Source organism: Paroedura picta, chromosome 6, assembly GCF_049243985.1.
Source record: "Paroedura picta isolate Pp20150507F chromosome 6, Ppicta_v3.0, whole genome shotgun sequence".
NCBI classification, from domain to species: domain Eukaryota; kingdom Metazoa; phylum Chordata; class Lepidosauria; order Squamata; family Gekkonidae; genus Paroedura; species Paroedura picta.
Window position 1 is genome coordinate 86,698,433 of NC_135374.1, and position 20,407 is coordinate 86,718,839.

Below are 20,407 nucleotides of genomic sequence, written 5' to 3' on the forward strand. Positions count from 1 at the left end.
ATCTAATGCTAAGCAAGCTACCTTAAATGAGTGGCAGTGAGTGGTGATCCATATAGGGAAGTCTTTAAGGACTAGCATCTGGAATGGAACTCTGAAATAAATCGGTAGTATTTCAAAGTAGGAGAGATGTATTTCCTTCAGCCAACCCGAGACAATAATCAGGCTGCCACATTCTGAACCAACAGCATTTCTGGGTTGTCTCTTCAAGACCAACCCCACAGAATACATCAAGGTCACAAAAGCATGGATCACTGGAGCCACATCACCTCAATCTCAGCACAGAAAGAGTTAGAAAACCAGGTAAAAGCCATGCTTGCCCACCATACCAGCTAGCAAGGGTTGCCAAGCTTGGCTTAGGAAATTCTTGGAGACTTGGAAGCAGAACCTGGGGAGATCACCATTTGGGAAGAGGAAGGAATTCAATGGGGATGTGATTCCATGGAGTTTGCCTTCCAGATCGGCCATTTCCTCCAGGGGAGTTTGTCTCTGTAGTCTGAAGGGCTGGAGAAGCACTAGCCTGCTAAGCACCTGCTGAAAGAGTAGTTTAGTCCACTTGAACCTTAGAGGGAACTGTGGTGCGTTCTCGGGTGTGTTAGGGTTTATTGAATACTTTCCTTGCAGCTCAGTCTACCATCCTTGCTGTTTCTCTCTCTGCTGCATGTTAATGTGTGTAAGGGCTTGTGCTCTGAAGGCATCTTTGTTGCATTAGTGGCCTGCAGTTGGTAATTGTTGTTTTGAACGTATCCTGTTGCAATAAATTCATTGAAATCAAACTCCAAAGCATGGATTGGATTTGGTCCTCAACTCCACCAACATGAAGATCAGCTATGATATCTGAAGAACACCAGGCCCCACTTTGAGGATGACAACTCTACAGTCTACTTTTCAAGCTGCCAGGCTGGGTCCATAAACATTTTACAGCTCTTAACCTACCTTGCAAATACCAGCTCTACTCCACCCCCCACAGTGGATCCAATTACTCTGGAGTATCAGCCTTCTCAACCAGCATCACCTCTTTTTTTCTCTGGATTCATTTTCAGCTTGTTCTACTTAAAGCAGATTCAAATGAGTAGCCATGTTGGTCTGAAGTAGCCCAATAAAATCAGAGTCCAGTAGCACGTTTAAGACCAACAAAGATGTATTCAAGGCGTGAGCTTTCGAGGGCAAGCACTCTTCGTCAGACTATGAACTGACCATCATGACAGCGAATATATTCCCACTGTCATGATGGTCAGTTCATTAGTCTGAGGAAGAGTGCTTGCACTCGAAAGCTCACGCCTTGAATAAATCTTTGTTGGTCTTAAAGGTGCCACTGGACTCTGATTTTATTGGTGCAACCTAAACCAGGTGACTGAGGCCTCAAAGCACTGCCAACCGCTGAAGCCAGACCTGAAACATCATAATAACAGAATGTTCTAATTGTGATGGTGGCAAATGAGCTGGGACAATCCATGTGGGTGGGGAAATGTACTGAAATGGAGCCGTGGTTGCTTCACACCACGCTTGCAAATGAAGTGGGCTTCAGTTCTGGCCAGCTTTTAAAAGATGCCAACACATCTCTTCGGTAATTGTTCTATGCTGTACAATTTTAATATTAAAAATTTAATATCAAATTAAATGGTTTATTTGGCCTTGATAGTATAACAGTTTTGTAGCTGGTAAGTACTCCCCCCACCTGCGCAGTTAGCACTGTTCCTTTTTTGCAACTTTTTCTCCTTTCCTCTGAGCTATGCGATACTGCTGAAGCCGTCGCGCCAAATCTTCCACCTTCTCAATGCTCGAAAGGGAGCAGTTGCTGCTGCTGCTGCTGCTGCTGCTGCAGCCAGCGATGGTGACATGCTGGAGGGCACTCTGCAGGCGCGCAGAAGGGCAACGAGAGCAATGGAGTCGCTTGTGCAGCTTGCGATCCGGAGCATTTAAAGATAGCCACACAGATCTGCGCCTTGGATGACAAATGGCCAAAGAATCGGCATAAGCTGGTGCTGGCAAACAAGAGAGCAGGAGAAGAATTATATATGCATAGTGACATAAAAACAAATCTGGTGGCCAGTTAGTTATATGAAAGCAACAGGACATACCATACCATGTAATTTGTGGACAGGGATTTCTTGCTAGCTAAAGATTAGGTAAAGGTATCCCCTGTGCAAGCACCGAGTCATGTCTGACCCTTGGGGTGACGCCCTCCAGCGTTTTCATGGCAGACTCAATACGGGGTGGTTTGCCAGTGCCTTCCCCAGTCATTACCGTTTACCCCCCAGCAAGCTGGGTACTCATTTTACCAACCTCGGAAGGATGGAAGGCTGAGTCGACCTTGAGCCGGCTGCTGGGATTGAACTCCCAGCCTCATGGGCAGAGCTTTCAGACAGCTGCCTTACCACTCTGCGCCACAAGAGCTAAAGATTACAGGCAGGTAAAATTAAGGAAACATCCCCCAGCTCAGAATGAAGCAATTCTATGTGGAACACCAGAAAACTAAAAGAACTGCATCGGCTATAAAAGCTTCTAGCAAGCAACAGCAATGGGAGGGAGAAAGAATATGCTGATTGCTGAATAGTCCTACTCACACTTTCCAGCCCATAGTCCTCCTCTTCTTCCCACCCCTCTCCACACTGACTTTGTATCAAAAAAACAGTAGCAACAAGATGATACCACTTTGTTATCAGCTGGGCCATCAACAGTTCCACATTTTGCAAACAGACACCCTGAACTCATTAAGTTCTCCTCAGTGTCAGAGGAGTCTTTTGAGAAACCTCCATATTGATCAGATAGATAGAACATTTGTCAACATCAAATGCTCAATGACTCATTAAATAGTCAAATTCCCTGTCAGTAAACAGGTTGATGGCCACCATCATAGATAGCTTTAAAAGGGGATTAGACAGATTCATGGAGGATAGACCCATCACTGGCTACTAGCAAAGACAATTAAAGGAATGTGTAGAACCCCCCTATAGTATTGGTAGGAGGCAATATCAATGATATTCATGAGCCTCTTGTGGTGCAGAGTGGTAAGGTAGCCGCCTGAAAGCTTTGCCCATGAGGTTGGGAGTTCAATCCCAGCAGCCGGCTCAAGGTTGACTCAGCCTTCCATCCTTCCGAGGTCGGTAAAATGAGTACCCAGCTTGCTGGGGGGTAAACGGTAATGACTGGGGAAGGCACTGGCAAACCACCCCGTATTGAGTCTGCCATGAAAACGCTAGAGGGCGTCACCCCAAGGGTCAGACATGACTCGGTGCTTGCACAGGGGATACCTTTACCTTTACCTAATATCAAGGGAAGGCCATGGCCTTCCACAGCAAGTGTTTGTGCCCTGTAAGAAACAGGATGCTGGACTAGTTGTCTGATCCAGCAGGGCACCTCTTACATTCCCATGGAGAAGGCCATAGCCATACTGCTATAATCACAGCTACTGCTGTCAACACAGATAAGGACTGCAACAAAGCACTGAAGCCACACCTACCTCAGGCTTTGGGTAAAAACAAAATTAGATGATGTTACAGGCAGCTCTTCCAGATCTAAGCTGCTTCTTACCAGAATTTCTTTAGAACAAGAAAGCAAGAAAGATGCAGGAGGATAATATGCTTATCTGGGTTACAAATACAAATCTTGGATTAACACAGATCTAACAGAGATTCAGTAGGCAACGAAAAGTGTTGAACAAGCAGAAATGAAATAAAACATCTGGCACATTTGTTCCTCTTGGACTGCAAGAGCAGATAAGAACACAGTGATTCATCTTGTGCCTACAGTTTGTAGGGGCCAAAGAGAGCTATGCTCTGTTCAGGCCTATTGCATGGAGTCTATTCTCAGGACTGAGTTCTTAAGATTGCTCTGAGAAGTTCTCCTGCAGTTTTTAAATCGGAATTCTATCAAAAAAGAGATAGCTCCAGAAAGACTGGTGGCACCATATATAGAAATGTAGTCCACAAATAAATATACTCCAAATGCTACTTTTGAGCAGGTTTTATAAGGCACACATGGCAATTTGGCATCAGACTTCAATGAAAATCAACATAAATTATGACATTACCGTTGCTGGCATATAACCATATTGGTGCATGGAGAAATGCTACTGCATCAGTAAAAGACACAATTGTTAGGGTTGCCAGCTCTGGATTGGGAAACACCTGGAGACTTTGGGGATGGAGCCAGGAATGGGTGAGATTTCAGGCAGGGAAGAACCTCAGTGGAGCCTAACGCTAAGGAGTCCACCCTCCAAGGGAGCCGTTTTGTCCAGGGCAACTGATCAATGCAGGATCAGCCTAAAGCATCCAGGATAAGTATCTGTCCAGCCACTGCTTAAAGACTGCAAGAGAGAGAAAGCTTATCACCTCCTTAGGCAGTCGATTCCAGGACTGAACTACTCTGACTGTGGGGGGGAAATTCCCAAAATCTAGTCAATATCGTTCTACATATAGTTTAAACCCATTATCAGGAAAGCATCAACCTTGTTTTGGGATTAATGACTAATATGAGTTTGGCAACTCAGATTCTGAGAATGGGGTTTATATGTGCTTTTCCACCACAATTATCTTTTTTTTCTCCCCATTATATCAATAGCTGAAGAGAAGCACTGATTTAATATAGAAAGAATATGATGCCCAAGTTAATCATTTCGGAGGCAACAGAAGAAAACCAGAGGAAAGGGAAGACAAGATACTTGGAATTTTTAAACAATAAACCTATAAGAACAATTGAACATAAAGCTGATAAAAAGCAATCATGCCAATGGGAGTGCAGGGAAATATTTATTATTATTCTTGTTTATTAATGATGTTATGACATTAACATACTATGTACATTCAGGGAAAACATGTGAGAAGCAGATATATAAACATTAAAGCAAGTACAGTTTAGGGTGGAGTCATTCAAGAACTAACAAGAGCAAGGGGAATGGTACAATATAAGGAAGCAATTCTAACACCCATCAAGCTTGACATAATTCCCAAGGTGTGCAATATCTGTTTATTCGAATATATAGAAGGTACACCCATTTAATTAATAAGCCTATTTTAAAACAAGAGCCCAGCAGTGAATGGATTGAAAACTTATATTATTGAGCATTGTAACTCTGGTTAGCTGCTGAAGGCTATATTTGGCTGAACAATGTGAATTATATGTTACATTATATTCCACATAACAAATTTAGAAGAAGAAGAAGAAGAAGAAGAAGAAGAAGAAGAAGAAGAAGAAGAAGAAGAAGAAGAAGAAGAAGAAGAAGAAGAAGAAGAAGAAGAAGAAGAAGAAGAAGAAGAAGAAGAAGAAGAAGAAGAAGAAGAGTTGGTTCTTATATGCCACTTTTCTCTACCTGAAGGAATCTCAAAGCAATTTACATTCGCCTTCCCTTTCCTCTCCCCACAACAGACACCCTGTGAGGTAGGTGAGGCTGAGAAAGCCCTGATACTACTGCTCGATGAGAACAGCTTTATCATGCACACTTTGTCAGGTACAATGTCATGGAATGGAAGTAATCAGTTCAAACTTATAGGTAGAATGTGAGAGGAAATTAACACACAGCATAATGAAAATGGTTAACAGATTCCAGAGTTAAATGGAGGAAAACAGCACTTTGGATTTGTTTGGACTTGAGATTGAATTGCATGGGAAACATCTTGGGTTCAATAAATATGTCTCCATTAATAAAATAATGGGCAACTAGATAATCAATTGCTGACAGCAGTTAGCTGAGATCTATTGGGGCATTCATAAAAGGGATATGTCTACCTTCCAAAGAAATATACTATAGAACACTTTGTGGACTTGAAAGGTGTTCTTGAAGACTTGGGGACTTTTTAAACATTCTATTGGTTGTTTAAAGGTTTAAAGGCAAAAATTGAGAACAAGGAAGTTATTACAGCTGGAGAGTAGTAAGAAGTGAATTTCCTCTCATGCCCAGAAAGGAATACCAAAGAAGGACCAGCCACAACAGTACCTGCCAAGGAAGGGCACTGGTTTTTATCCATGTCAAGAAGCAAATCACTAGTGCTGGAACCATATTAAGTATGGGAGCAATGTGATGATGTAGAACAGTACTGGATTATGACTGGAATGACCTGAGTTCAAATCATTTTAGCCATAAGCCTTGCCTTTGCCCAGTCATTCTCTTGGTAACTTACTTGATGTGGTTGTTTGTGAAGATAAAATATGGAAGGGAACCCTGAGTTCCTTGGAGGAAGAGCAAGGTTAAAGTAAGATATTATAGTATCTAAAAAAATTCACTATATGAGAATTAACAGGAAAAAACATGCTACTGAAGCAGAAAGGGAAGAGACATGGAGGTTTCAGAGCAGGAAGCTATCTTGGAAGATCAGGAAAATATAGTCATATGGTGTGAACAGTCCATCAATACCTACTATTCAGGCAAGACTATATGCAACATGGAATCAAAGACAGAGTGATGGACCTAAGGCAACTTTTCGATCTCTGAGACATCAGATATCAAGACTCCACTAAATTCCTTTTCCAGCTTACTTAGGGTACCTTCACTTCCTCCTTTGACAGGAGGCGATGGTGAGGAACTCTTTGCTCTCCGTTTTGCGGTCCTCTTGGGGGTGAACTGCTTCTCGTCTGAGTCAGAGGCAGCCCGCTCCTTGCAGGGCTCCCTCTTGCTCCTAGCTCTTCCTTTTCGGGCCTTCTTCTTTTTGCTCCAGTCCCCCCCTACGGCTATAGTTGGTATTTCTTTCTCTTCAGCCGGGAGCTCTCTTTGGAAATGCTTCACAACCTTTACTTTTGGTCTAGAGTTCAAAGGAAGAGATTAATTGACTGCGAGCAGAAATGGTATACCCAAAAATTCGGAAAGTATTTTTTTTCACTAATGAATTTTTTCACATGTGAGGTATACACCATGTGAAATATACAGAACCATTCCGCACAACTTTACCATAGCTGAAGTCTTACAGTTTGTAAATGCTATTATTTTAGCATTCCGCATGACATCGTCAACAAACCGCAAAACTCCCCCAAAACTCCAGAAACATTCGGAATTTTATAGCGCTTCGGGGGGACTCCCCCCAAAGGAAGCACGTGACTTCTGAGCACAATCCGCAACACATCAGCAAAAGACATGTGCGTTCTCAAAATAGCGGTAGAAAGAATGTCCCTCCCTAGCTCCCACCTCCGAGCTTCCGGAGACGGGATCGCCATTCCCCTCCCCCCCAATAAACCGCCAAAAGCGGTTTATTTTTTTACTTGAGGATTGTGTAAATGAATTTTTTTACTTGAGGATTGTGTAAACGATTAAGCGCAAGCTCCAACGCCAGCGAAAAAGATCTTTCTGAGACAATGAATGTACAAATATTCGTTGCTGCTGGTGTTTTCGGGTTCTTAGAAAACAGTTTTTAAATGGAAAGGGGCTTTTGGGGAGCACGAACACAACAGTTCATTGGCTGTTCTGTTTGACTGACGGCCAAGGGCGGGCAAAAGCACGGGAAAAATCGCCTCCTTTGTTGCAATTCCGGCAAGACCAGAAATCACACGAATATTAGTTCTTAATTTCTGATTTCATCCTACTACTAATCCAAGCAGCTTTGTTCCACCTTTGTTTGAGATACAGATGTACAGCTATTTACTATTTAATAAGATGGAAAGAAGACAATCCACGCATACTCACACATGCTGACCCATCATCTGCGTCATGCTTATGTAACAGCAAGAACAGGTATACCTTCTTTGGCTGATTTTGATGAGCCCATTCCGTACACCATGTTCCTGCAGTAACAACACCACTATTAAGCTCAGCACTGACTCTTGAACATAAGCATTAGCAATTCAAACGAAAGAAAACTGTGTTTTAAATACTTGAGGCCACTATATACTGCAGTCTTATATATGGCACAATGGAGAAAAGGGATCACATGCTGGAATTTTCAATACAGCAGATGCACTAAAAATGGTTGAGATGCTCAAGCAAATATTAATTAAAAGATTTTTAAATGTGCAGATGACATTTCTTCAGGCCAATGAGAGTAAGGACAAATGTCTCCAGGCAGGCCACTAGGAATTTCAGGCCTTGTGGGGATAGTTATTTGCTTCTCCCAAAGAAAGCTTACTGTTAGCGTGAAGGACAGAATGCAGAGCCTTGTTTCTGGATCAATAAGTCACCAAGAGGAGTGAATTGCCTCTGGATGAGTGGCAACTTTTCCAATGCAGAGGTGGTTATGGGGGCCTTGGTGGGGCAGATGAGACAGCTCTGAAGCAGAAGGTGTCTCAGAAAGCTTCCCTGTCTAATGCAATGGAGGGGAAGCAGGGCTTGGGCTGGCATGACCCAGAAGACACCAGCCAGGATCTGTAGGTCAGAAGGCCTCCAGGAAGGCTGGCCCAACCACTAGTTTCATCCGCCTACTGCCACAGGGTTGACAGCCCTCGTGGTGCAACAGGGGCAGTCATGGGCTTGCAAAGGAGACACAGCCACCAGAAACACTGGCAGAAGAAAAATGAAAAAAAACTATACAAGGCCTTATCTACTTACAGGAAGTTCTTGCCATAGAGACCCTGGAGATTTCTAGAGCTACCTGGAAGCTTACTCTATGATAAGAAATTCCTGCAAGTAGAGAAGGACTTATTTTTCTATTTTTCTCCCAGGACGATGCCTCCTCAAACCCTCCCAACTGGTTGCTAGGCAATGCCATTCAACTCTAGTGCCCAGTCATTTCTCTTGCCATAGAGCAGTCCGGTGTGGCAGCTGGTGATGATCTGGGTGTCCCACACCATGACAACCAAACTGCCTACCTCTCTACCTACCTTTCTGTTGTTGTACTTCAAAACTGTGTAGAGTTTATCCTCAGCCTCAGCTTTATTAGGTGTTGCTATGACAATACCTGGAACATAATACTCCTCTCCTGACTGCTTCCTTACTCGGGCAAGTACATAGTCGCCAACCTGCAGAACCGAAGAAGAACTAGGTTAAGCCCATCCATTTTACATGCAATACTCCCTAACTGATGATGATCCAATTGTCTCAAGAAATATAAGATTAAGTTACCTGCAAAGGTGGGCAAGGCATTGCTCCTCCCACTGGCAAAATGAACTTCAGTGGAACAATTTCAGTCTCCCCGTTTGAAAAATCAATAAGTGCATAAGAGGATGTGATGCTCCTTAGTACTATCCCTGAAAGAAGACATGGGAGGGGGGAATCTATTATTCAGATCACATGCTTTGTATTACAGATTATGAAAGGGATCAAAATGTCCTTTAACACGAATTCTGTTAACCAAGTTAACCAAGAGATGGCATGCATGCCCTAGTTTCAATCCCTGGCACCCCCAGCTACAAGGATCTCAGGTAAATGGTCAGAGAAAGATTGAAAAAGGCTGTCACAGTCAGATAGCCACCAGTACCTAGATCAACTGTGTGGTTCACTACAGAATCCTGGCTCTACCACCTCTTGCAACAAGAGATTAATCTACTTCAAATTCAGTATCCCTTATTTATTAAAAACCAGAGTCCCAGAATGTTGTGCTAGCACTGGGCAACTAATACTGCAATGAATTCTCCTATCTGGTTTTTGCCTTCTAAATGCAGTATGAAAGGTATGTGCATACTTAACTGCAGCAGTGGACTGCCTGTCTCTACAATCTGTACCTGCAAGCATCAAGGCTGAGCTATATATTATGTGAAAATTCTTGAAAGTGTAAAGGCAGTAGTTCAGATTCAGAAACCAATAGGGGAATCTAGGCAGGCATTCCAATGATAAATGTCAAGATTTCTGCATTTCTACACAATTGCCAAGCCTCAAACCCTGAACCTAGCTCAAATCATGCCCCTATACGAACAAACACGTGCACTGTTTTCCTTTTCCACATTCACACTGCAAAGACTTGCAAACTCTGTAAAACAATACATTTTCTGTGCTCACAATCCTGATAAAAACACTACATGCATTTACTTGCTGATGTGAAGATTCTAAACATTTGAGCTACCACGCACCCTCTGAAATGTGTGTAAAATCAGGTACAGGCCCAGGTAACCAGGTTTAGAGGCAAGTCCGAACATTTCACTCTTAGCGACCTCATAGTGTAAAGGCTATACTAAGCCTGGTAGTCTCCACAAAACTCCGTGGCATGTGGCTAACAAAAACAAGTGATCTTATGGGGCAGTCAGAACACGGAAGTTTCAGCCATCAAGGGAGGGTACATCTAACTTGGATTCTGGAAGTGCCTGTTCAGCAGCTGACATTCAAGGGGTCTGTCCATCCCAGGGACACCCTAATCTCAAGCCTTGGTTCCCAAATCTGTAAGACACGCTTGTTCATGGCAACTCTCAGAATTCCACTGGTGTTTCACCAGCTCCCTCAGCCCTGCTTATATCCTCCCCTCCTCCCTCAGGGGTTCTCACCTTTCCCCCAGTTTCTGAGTCACAGGCAAGGGTAGAGGAGTCTGCTAGGAAAGGGGTTAATGTCACTCCTGTTCATTTTGCACAGGCACACCAGTTGAGACTTTCCAACTGGTTTCATTATATATATTACATATACATATATAATATATAATATATAATATATAATATATAATATATATATATATAATATATAAATATATATATATATATATATATATATATATATATATATATATATATATATATATATATATATATATATATATATACTAGCAAGACTCAGGGGACACCGGCAGGTGCAGATCTCTCTCTCTCAGCAGGAGCCATAGGAGGTAATCAAGGCTCATTTGTAGCAGGGAATCAGGGCTTGTTTGCAGTTTGGGACAGCTGTATCTCTCTCTTGCAGCAGGAGTCATAGCAGGTAATCAGGGCTCATTTGTGGTTTGGCAGGGCTCTCTATGTCTCTGTGTGTCTCTCTCAGGCGTCTGAGAGCAAAGTGGCTTGCGTCCAGGGAAGGAGGGTGGGAGCTGTAGGGGCAGGGCCAATCAGGGTACACCCAGTATAGCAGATCACCGATTGGCCCTATCACTGATTGGCCCTAGTCCAACCCGGACACCCTGGACTCATTCCACCCCCCAGGCTGTTTCACAAATATTAAGAGGAACAATGGATAAGGATATACGCTTGCCACACATCAAATATTTACCTGGATAATAAAATCCTGTGCTCTCTGATCTTGCAATGACCTTTCGACCTCGGAGACTGTCAAATGTTTTTCCTTTTTGCTTCTTCTTTCCCTGTGGCCTCGTTTGAAATTTCTGTTGCATCTGTGAAAGGGTTGTGGTTTTTGGTTTTAATTGCTAAAATAACTTTCAAATTAACAGCATCAATAGAAAAGAAAGGGCATAAAGTGGAGGGGATGCAACCAAATATTTACACCTTAAGAAGCAAGTGTCTCACACATTTTAGGTCTCATTAAAGGACTTGACAGGTCTTTTCAGCATTCAAAATGAGTCACTGATGAGTTGGGTCCCCTCCAGGGCCCAATGACAGAGCAGGTGTTCTGCATGCAGAATGCCCCAAGTTCCACCTCTTCATATAAGGATCTCAGGCAACAGGACTATGAAGGAGCTCTGAATCCCAGACCTTGAAGAGTCTCTGCCAATCACAGAGGAAAGTACTGGGATGGAGGTGCCATTTATTTTATTTATTCTATTCAGTTTATACCCCGCCCCTCCCAGCTCAGGGAGGGTTCCAACATTATTACATTAAAACATATGCCATTTAACATATCACTGTAAAAATAATCATGTCAACTGTGTAGGCAAACCTAAGAGCATCTCAATTTTCAGAAGGGGGTATCCGTGTAGAGGGAACCCGTGATGTAAGAAAGCAACAACTACATGTGAAGATTTTTGGTGTGCTGGAAAATAACAGTAGGGAAAGTCACGTATTATACTTGGCCCAGCCACGGCAGGACTGCCAGCACTTCAGGAACTCATATTAGACTTAACTGGTGCCCACATAGGGCTAGAAGGTGATAATGGGCATAAACCATGTCCACTGCCTTCTCCCACAGCACCAGCCCAGCGGCTGAGCTGTTTGCCTCAGTTGCCTAGGCCAGCATCCGCTTGCTCAGCACACGTGTCAGAGCTTGCTCTCATCTCTGTCCTTGCTCTACCACACGAAGCGTTGGTAATACACACTAACCTAGGCTCATTCATCAAGGGCATTGACAAAGAACTACTGTATCTCTGTAAATGGTCATAAAGGGATTTTGTTGCAAATGATTTGAAAAATGGCTTTGATAGATTAAGAAACCAGCACTGCATGCCTGTTTGTTAATTTACAATGGAAATTACTCCCTTCTGCCTGTTTATCTTTTTTTAAGCAACTGATTTTTACCATACCAAATATCAGGTGGAAGATTACTTGCATGTTCATTTATTTAGGAAAGTGAAATCAAACAGAAAAGCCTAGCACTCATCAGACACATTTCATTTCCATGAGTGCAATGCAGTTTTGAAGGCTATTTGCATTTCTGTCACTCACTCTTAAAGCATTACAGTTGCAGATTAGCAATTACTGGGGCTCTGATTAGACTTCTAAAGCAGGTTGTCTCAGGATAAGTGATTGCACAGTGTTAATCATATCAGTGTCTGTAGCATAGAGTGGTGCGGTAAGACAACAGCAAAGATGCAACATGAGCCAGCAAAACCTAAAAATATTTCACCTGCTGCTCAGCTGAAGTATAAACAGTTTTCAGGGAAAGATGAATGACCAGCAGTCTTCTTAACTAAATATATACATATTAAACAGCATGTCTTAAAGAGCAAGATTTTTGTATTTATTTTAAATACTTAATAGTTCTGCCTTGCTCCTAAAATGCTCATGGCTGTTCAGTTATTCATATTAAAAAGCTTCTGAACCAATTAACAACCAAAACAAATTGTCCCAAGTAATTAAATTCAACACATCTATTCATAATAATCTCAAAGAATTTTGAAATGGTCCCAAAAGCTATATTTCCATCATCACTTGTATTGAGCTACTCTGATATTACACTTGTATCTTTCAAATTAGAGAGTTACAGAGCAATCTTAAACAGAGTTATTCCCTTCTAAGCCCATTGACTTCAGTGAACTTAGAATGGTCTCAAGAAGAAGGTTGGTTCTTATATGCCTCTTTTCTCTACCCAAAGGAGTCTCCAAGCAGCTTACAGTCGCCTTCCCTTTCCTCTCCCCACAACAGACCCCTTGTGAGGTAGGTGAGCTGAAAGAGCCCTGATATTACTACTCAGTCAGAACAGCTCTATCAGTGCTGTGGCGAATAAACAATGTGTCTGATGGTTATCTGAATAAAACTACTCTTTCTCATCAGCAGAAGATATACACCCTGTGAGGTGGGTGAGGTTGAGAGAGCCCTGATATTACTACTTGGTCAGAACAGCTTTATCAGTGCTGTGGCGAGCCCAAGGTCACCCAGCATGTGGGGGAGAGCAGAATCAAACCTGGCTCGCCAGATTAGAAGTCCACACTCCTAACCACTACACCAAGGTGGCTCTCCAAGTAGACTACCCACAAGGCCTCCCTTACAATTTCCTGCTTCCCACCCCAGAAAGTCCCCATTGCCTCGTCTACCCTTTCCTATGCCCTTCTCTCCTTCCTATCCACCAGACAACTTACCTTTATTGGCCCTCTTGTTTTCATCTCTCTCCCTTCTCCTCCTCCTGGCAATCTCTACCCAAAAAATGATGGGCCAGTTGCAAGGTGCTGGCCACCAGACCCAGTTGCATGATAGGATCCCATAAGGATGTGCCAGGACACCTCAGTTTCCCATATATCATCATTCTCACATTACTTCCTCTTTCCCTTCATCTGGCAACCCCCCATATACTTCCTCCTTCTTTTTCTCTCCTTCCCACCCATCCACAAATCTATCTTTTATCTGACCCCTCAACTTCAGTTAACTATTTCTTTTCCTCATTTAAACCCTGCCTTCCTCCACAATGACGACTCAAAACAGCTAAAATCATTCGCCTCTCTTCCACTTCATCCTCACAAAACCCTATGACGGAAGTTAGGCTATAAAAGTGTGACTAGCCCAGGCCTTACCCAATGAACTTCCATGGCAAAATGAGAATTTGAAACTGGGTCTCCCAGAACCTAGTCTGAAACTCTAAGCACTACACCACAGGGGATTCCATGGGATGGCTGCTGTTGAACAGACGCAAGCAACAGGCCTGAATGAGTCATGCAAGTCCCATAGTAGCAAGTTGACTAATGGTTGTTGTCAGGCCTAGCCATCAAAAGTATTCCCTCAAAGGCCAAAATATCCGTACGAAGGGCATAGCTGCCTGCCTTTTACTGTCAGATATTAAGGCTTGAAGGCTGAGAATACTGTTGTTATCTAGCAACAACTATTGAGGCTGTTTTTTAAAACTACAGCCTTTGCTTTTATCCTTTTGGAGGGTTTTAACCCCCAATGTATTTTTTTAATTTCAGATTTTTCAGCAATCCTTCCCACCCCCCAAAGTATGTAGAAAGATCTGTCTTGTCTACTCATGGTCCCAACCTCCAGATTTAAGTATCCATGGATTCTTCATTGAGAATTAAGGGTATAGCAATGTTTAGGAGACCATAACTGCAACTACTGCCTCTGTACAGAGTAGCCGTTGTCTTAAACAGTTCATCAATATTAGCGCAGTAGCAGTGTGGTAGTAGATTTCTACAGTGTTTCACAGAATATATTTATTGTTTAAAATTTCATGTTATTTATGTTAATATGCTTTTGAAGAGTTCAATTTCATTGTTATAAAATGTAATTCTCAACATCACCCTAGATCCTTCCATTAGTCAGTTTTATAAACCCTATACCAGTTTGTCAAAAAGCAAGTTTTGTTCATCAATAAATCCTAAAAATTAAGTTCCCATGTCCTCTTTACATGTATGAGTGTTGGATCATTAGTGTTTGAGTAGATTAACACTGCAGTTGTACACTCACTTATTTAGCAATGTCTCATCACTGAACCAAAGGGGTCTTTGGGATAGATATGCCTATGACAAGACTGAAGTCCTCACTCTCGGAACTTAAAACTTTTTAAAGTTCAAAGACACAGAGGACTTGCATCCCTAACTTATACACTCTTTGTTTAATTGGTCAAAAAAAGAAGAGCGTTTCTTTTTTATGATTTGGAGAAAATGGACAGTTGAAAATCTGTCCATCCATTTCTCAAAAGATAAGCTCACTCTGTTATGCTCATCAAGCACCTCTATTTTAAAAATCGTCATTAGCATTTTAATAACCGTCCTTTCAATAATTTCTTTGTTTCTCTGATTGAATGGTTGGTTTAGCATAATCCTGCTAGGCAAAAGTTTTCATTTATCAACTGCCCATTCCAATTACAGATTACATCAGTCAATCAAACATAGCGAGATGCCCACTGCCATCAAATAAGCACTATTTAAAGATGAACCAAGGACTGCTAGATGTGTTACATTTTCCTTACTCTCCAGATTTACACAGGCTTAAGGAAACACATATCTGCAATGTTTAGAAATGCCAAAGCACAATGGCTCACCCTCTTATATACATGAAGGAGCCACCACTCCTGCAGTATTCAACAAATTTATCTACAATCAATGAGAACAAACCGTGGTACTCAGTGTATGGGCTGCACGTTGTCCTACATACAATACAAAGGAATTATGCACCATATAGATAGGGGGGAGAGAAATCAGTAAACTAGCACTTAGTTTGATCTTAGCATCCTTCATTTAATTGGCAAGTTAGTGTTGTCTGTTCTGACTGGATGCTTTCACAGCTAAGCTGTATCCAGATGCCATGATCCAACATGATCAAACCCCAATTAGTTGTGCTGTTTTAAATACAGATAGAGCCCAAGAGATTTCAACCCCAACTTTGTACTTGGTTTCTTGCTCAGACTGGATTTGTTGCGGTTTCTTGCAACATGAATTCACAAACTTCAGTTTTTTGAGTGGCCTCCTGGCCACAAAGACCACACTATAGGAAAGATGTCCTCATTGATGGGAGAGGAGCAAGAAGCAGATGAACTGGGACTTTATGACTGGCAGGTAAGCCAGAGTTTGTTGTACAAATCACAGTGTGAATAAATTCAGTCATATTTAAATACTGAGAAAAGTTAAAGGAGGAAGTGAAACCAGCTGTCTATATTCTCGGAGCTTCACTGTCCCATCTTTTTCTGTTGTTTTTTTTTCAACAGCAATATGGCAACCATGTATTCCCAATTGCTGTTCAACGATGTGCGCGCTCCTTTCCCTGCCAACATTTTAAGACACATACATGTAATGCCTATCATTACTCTAAATAAATTCTACATACTGGACCTCTACGAAAAGAAAAAGTGTTATCCCGCTACTTACAACACTCACCTCTTTACTGTGGCAGAAATGAAACGGGCAGATTTTCTGAGCTTCCTCTTTGGAAGCTTTCTGGAGTTCAGAGGCCTGCTCCATGTACGTCAGCCCAGTCAGAATCTCATCTTCCAGCAACTTTACATCTTCATAGGTGATGGGCCAGTTCAGTTTTTCTAAAGCCTGCAGCAAAGATTCCTTGTTTTCCAGGTATGAGACTGGATGGTCCTGTCCGTACCTTAAAAATAAACAACATGCAAGTTCTAATTCTGCATCACTGTAGATACTGTGATCAATCAGTGGAGAAATAGCTTCTATGAACATGCATGGCAGGGGTGGTAGGGGGAGGTTAGACATGTGCTACACTTCCTGGCATGGAAATGTGGTAATAGGGTAAGGTGCAGCAGCTGAATTTTGGCCATTTCATGGCTGTTAAAACTATAGATGATCTGCAATCAAAAACGGCAACAGAATACCTTATCATATTCTGAAAATATAAGAACAATCCCTTGGTGATAGTTGTACGAATTGCCATGAGCTGTGATAGGCAATGGGAACCTCTGTATTTGGACTCAAGGTATTCTGGCTCTATCTAGTACAGTGCTATCCCACCCTTCCCCAACAATTCAGAACAACATGCATACATGATTCTTTCATCTTATTGTCACTGGTTAAGCTAGAGAAAGTAAGCAGACCAAGGTCTTCTGGTGAGGTTCGTGACTTTGGCCCTAACTGGATGATATGCTGGCAGTTTTATGAACACAGCACAAGAGGAAGGGGCTTTTAAGCCTGCCCCACTCCACTGGTAAAGGGTTTTACAATCATCTATTATTTGATCTTTTCAACTGGAGATCTTTTAAACCTGGGATCTTCTGGACACAAAGTGGATACTCTACCACAGAGCCAGAGGTTTTGTGTGTGTGATAGAACAGCTTTCCAGTAAACAACCCCCACATCAGGATGTCCTTCACTCTCCTGCCCTTCTCTCTGAGCTAGCTCTGTGAAGAGAACAGTCGTCCCAGCCATGTTCTCATTGGTCCTGGGCTAGAGCAGTCCCTTGTGCTAGTTTGTGGGTATCCAGCCAATCCTTGGTGTTGACTGGCTGTTGCCCAACCCTCCTACCCCACCTTCGCATTGGTGGCAGGATGGGCATCAGATTCCCCCATCTAGCTCTGACTATGCACAGACTACTGGAGAAGGAGACCCCATGTAAATTTCTCAGAGCAGAATATAAATATTAAGTAATCTAGACAAGTATTTTAGATATACTCCAATAAAATCAGCGTCCAGTAGCACCTTTAAGACCAACAAAGATTTATTCAGGGCGTGAGCTTTCGAGTGCAAGCACCCTTCGACTCGAAAGCTCATGCTCTGAATAAATCTTTGTTAGTCTTAAAGGTGCTACTGGACTCTGATTTTATTGCGCTACTTCAGACCAACACGGCTACCCATTTGAATCTATAGATATACCCCAGTTAGCCACCTTGAAGTTTAAATGTAAGCTGGATACATTTTTCAATGAACAGAAGAAGCAGCATGCTTGCTATTTCCATCATTCAGAGGATGCAGCACTGACATATTATTTGTATGTGTGAAACAGTCATCAAGGATCAACTACAGGCTAAGCTTCATTTCAATCCACAACAGCACACAAAACAAATGGCTCTGGGGGTTACTGAAGATGTATCTGGAGTTACTGAAGATCCAGATGCATACAGTAAACAACCAACAGTGCTGAATATTGGTAGGATACATTTCAGAAGACGCTGGGCACCTCTTGCTCCTATTCTATCAATACTCTAAAAATTGATTCCTGAAAATCCCTATTAATTTTCCTAATATTTACAAGTAAAAAATTGTAAAAAAAAAAAATTTATACATCCCATAGCCTTGCCCAGACATCACAATTCTTCTACCCCAGGTCTAACGCTTCCAATAAACCTACAGACTGCCCACCTTGAACCATATATAAAGAAACCCCAACCTTACGTAGAGAACTTAACCGCACTAAAATCCCTATTAATTTACCTAATTTTTACAAGTAAAAAAATGTGAAAAAATATTTATACATCCCATGGCCTTTCCCAACTATGTCAATTTTTCTTCCCCAGGCCAAGCTAGCAATCAACATCCTTACTTGTCTCTTTCCTCCTGAGATAATGCTCTCCAAACAATTAGATCGAGGTGCCTGTTAACAAAAACACAACATTTTCTCACATCAGACCACGTAGAACTGACTAGCTAAATATATCATTAAATAAAAAGGAGCACAGTATTTTACAGATGTGGTCAGAAGGGGTGCTACTACAGATACCTACTTAGAGGGAATCTGGTGACGCAATAGGCAGGTAGGGTTCTGCCTGATCCTAGATACCTGCCAATCTGAAGAGTTTATTGCTTAGACACCACCTGAGTTGGCTCTCAGACTTCTACCATTCTAGTTTGACATTCATATTTCTGTTACATGGGATCAAAACAGATGAGATGCAGATTCTCTCAGTGCCATTAAAATGCTAACAGAAGCCATGCAGAGGCCCATTTGGCTGCTCAGGGTGGGGTTTCAAACTTCATCCTGTGTGATTGCCCTGAAACTGTCCTCTGCAAAAGACCGAAGACAGACATGTTATCTTATTTCCCCCCTGTGAAAGCTAGCAGGAGGAACAGATTTAGATCAGCAAAATTACAGGCAGGGAAAAATTTAAACTTCTTTTCTGGATGTGGGCCAAATCCAAACCAGCATTTTAAAAATTCTGGGAAGATCCAGTCATGGACCCCCCAGCATGCTGTATAATTTGGTTCACAGCCTACAAATGAGGAATGCACATCTCATGAAAGCAAAGGAAAATATCAGAGCATGTTTGCCTTTAACACACTACACATCATTTGAATGTTGCTTTCCAATCCTAATTTGTTTACCCTTCAATGAACAACTGCCTATCCCTCCACAGAAACGCATTCTTCACACTAGAAAACCATAATCCAGAAAATGTCATCTACAATTAAGCACCTTTGATATCTATGGAACTGGAGTACTTAGCTAATTAAAATAGGTTGTTAGCTGTGATCAACTTTCACTTGATTGAGCCTTTAGAGTAACCATACAAATCTGACAACCATCTGATCCCATAGGTTACTGAAAGAACAAATATTTGTTTTTTTTTCAAACCCATTGGCCATAACTATAACTTTGTGACATTTTTTTGAAAACTTTACAAATCAAAATATTCAAAACATGTGCAACCAAAATATTGATACCTATGAACAGGATGCTAATAAAGGCATCATAATCCTGACAGCAAATCAGTATTTTTATTTTTATATTATTATTATTAAATTTATATAATTAATAAACTCCAAACCAATTTCAGCAGTTGCAGCAGCAAGCAGAATGAGTTACCCATCATTCCCTGGGACTTCCAGTATAGGATACTGAGAATTGAGACCTGTAGAAGGTGACCAGTTCATGTAAAATGACCACAATCAAGCCCCAGAGTCCTCAGGTGCAAGAGCCTGATGGACTCTGGCACCAACCTTGGACTAATCCATCCTTCACTGAACTGCAGCTGTGTCTCTTAGCACTGTAGGGACACAGCAGCCCCAGCAAGCTGGAGGTATTTGTGTCATTCAGGGGGAAACAAAGCCCCCTCCTCAGGATCATGCAGCTGACTCATGTGAAAAACCTCTTCGTTTATTCACAGGTGTGAAATCTGCTTGCTGGGATACTTATTTCTAGCTGCCTGTTTGCCCTCTGCTCATTTTTCTATGCCTGCAATTATTTCAGTAATTCTTCACAGCTTCAGGACTTGGGGCCAGGAAGCAGTTGTCTCTTGTTCACTGCAAGCTAAGTATCATCTTCTCTAGCTTCATCTGGATTTCATGCTAATAATATTTAGATTACTAATCTTCAAAAGAGAAGTTAATGTCAAGCAAATGGATGTTTTTAGCTGTTGTTAAAGCTGTTTGCATGCAAAGACAAATTGTGCAATTTAACAAGTGTCAAATACATTTGTAACCAATCACAATTCAAAAAGCTGTGCCACAACCTTTGCAAATTCAATTCCCAGATATGTTAATGTGGCACAAAAGATGAGATAGAGCAGATGCTAGAGAGGAAAATTTTTAGTTAGTACTGGGTCATTTTCAAACAACTCCATATTGAAACTTGGCTTGGATATATATTT

The 20,407-nt window shown here is 41.9% G+C and overlaps 1 protein-coding gene across 5 annotated transcripts in view; it reads right to left on the reverse strand.

Moving 5' to 3' along the window:
• Nucleotides 1-1,565: 1,565 nt before the first annotated feature.
• Nucleotides 1,566-20,407, reverse strand: part of VWA3B (von Willebrand factor A domain containing 3B) — a 76,932-nt gene continuing 58,090 nt past the window's right edge. For 4 of the 5 annotated variants that reach the window (XM_077343450.1, XM_077343449.1, XM_077343446.1 and 1 more), the window contains 8 exons: nt 18,364-18,414; nt 16,245-16,464; nt 11,039-11,159; nt 8,981-9,105; nt 8,740-8,877; nt 7,610-7,707; nt 6,472-6,734; nt 1,566-1,982 (listed from right to left, as the gene is read on the reverse strand). In XM_077343450.1, the coding sequence (XP_077199565.1) occupies nt 1,684-1,982; nt 6,472-6,734; nt 7,610-7,707; nt 8,740-8,877; nt 8,981-9,105; nt 11,039-11,159; nt 16,245-16,464; nt 18,364-18,414 (1,315 nt within the window). In that variant the 3' untranslated portion in view covers nt 1,566-1,683. The remainder of the gene's footprint in view (nt 1,983-6,471; nt 6,735-7,609; nt 7,708-8,739; nt 8,878-8,980; nt 9,106-11,038; nt 11,160-16,244; nt 16,465-18,363; nt 18,415-20,407) is intronic. The other variant, XM_077343447.1, reaches the window with a different exon arrangement.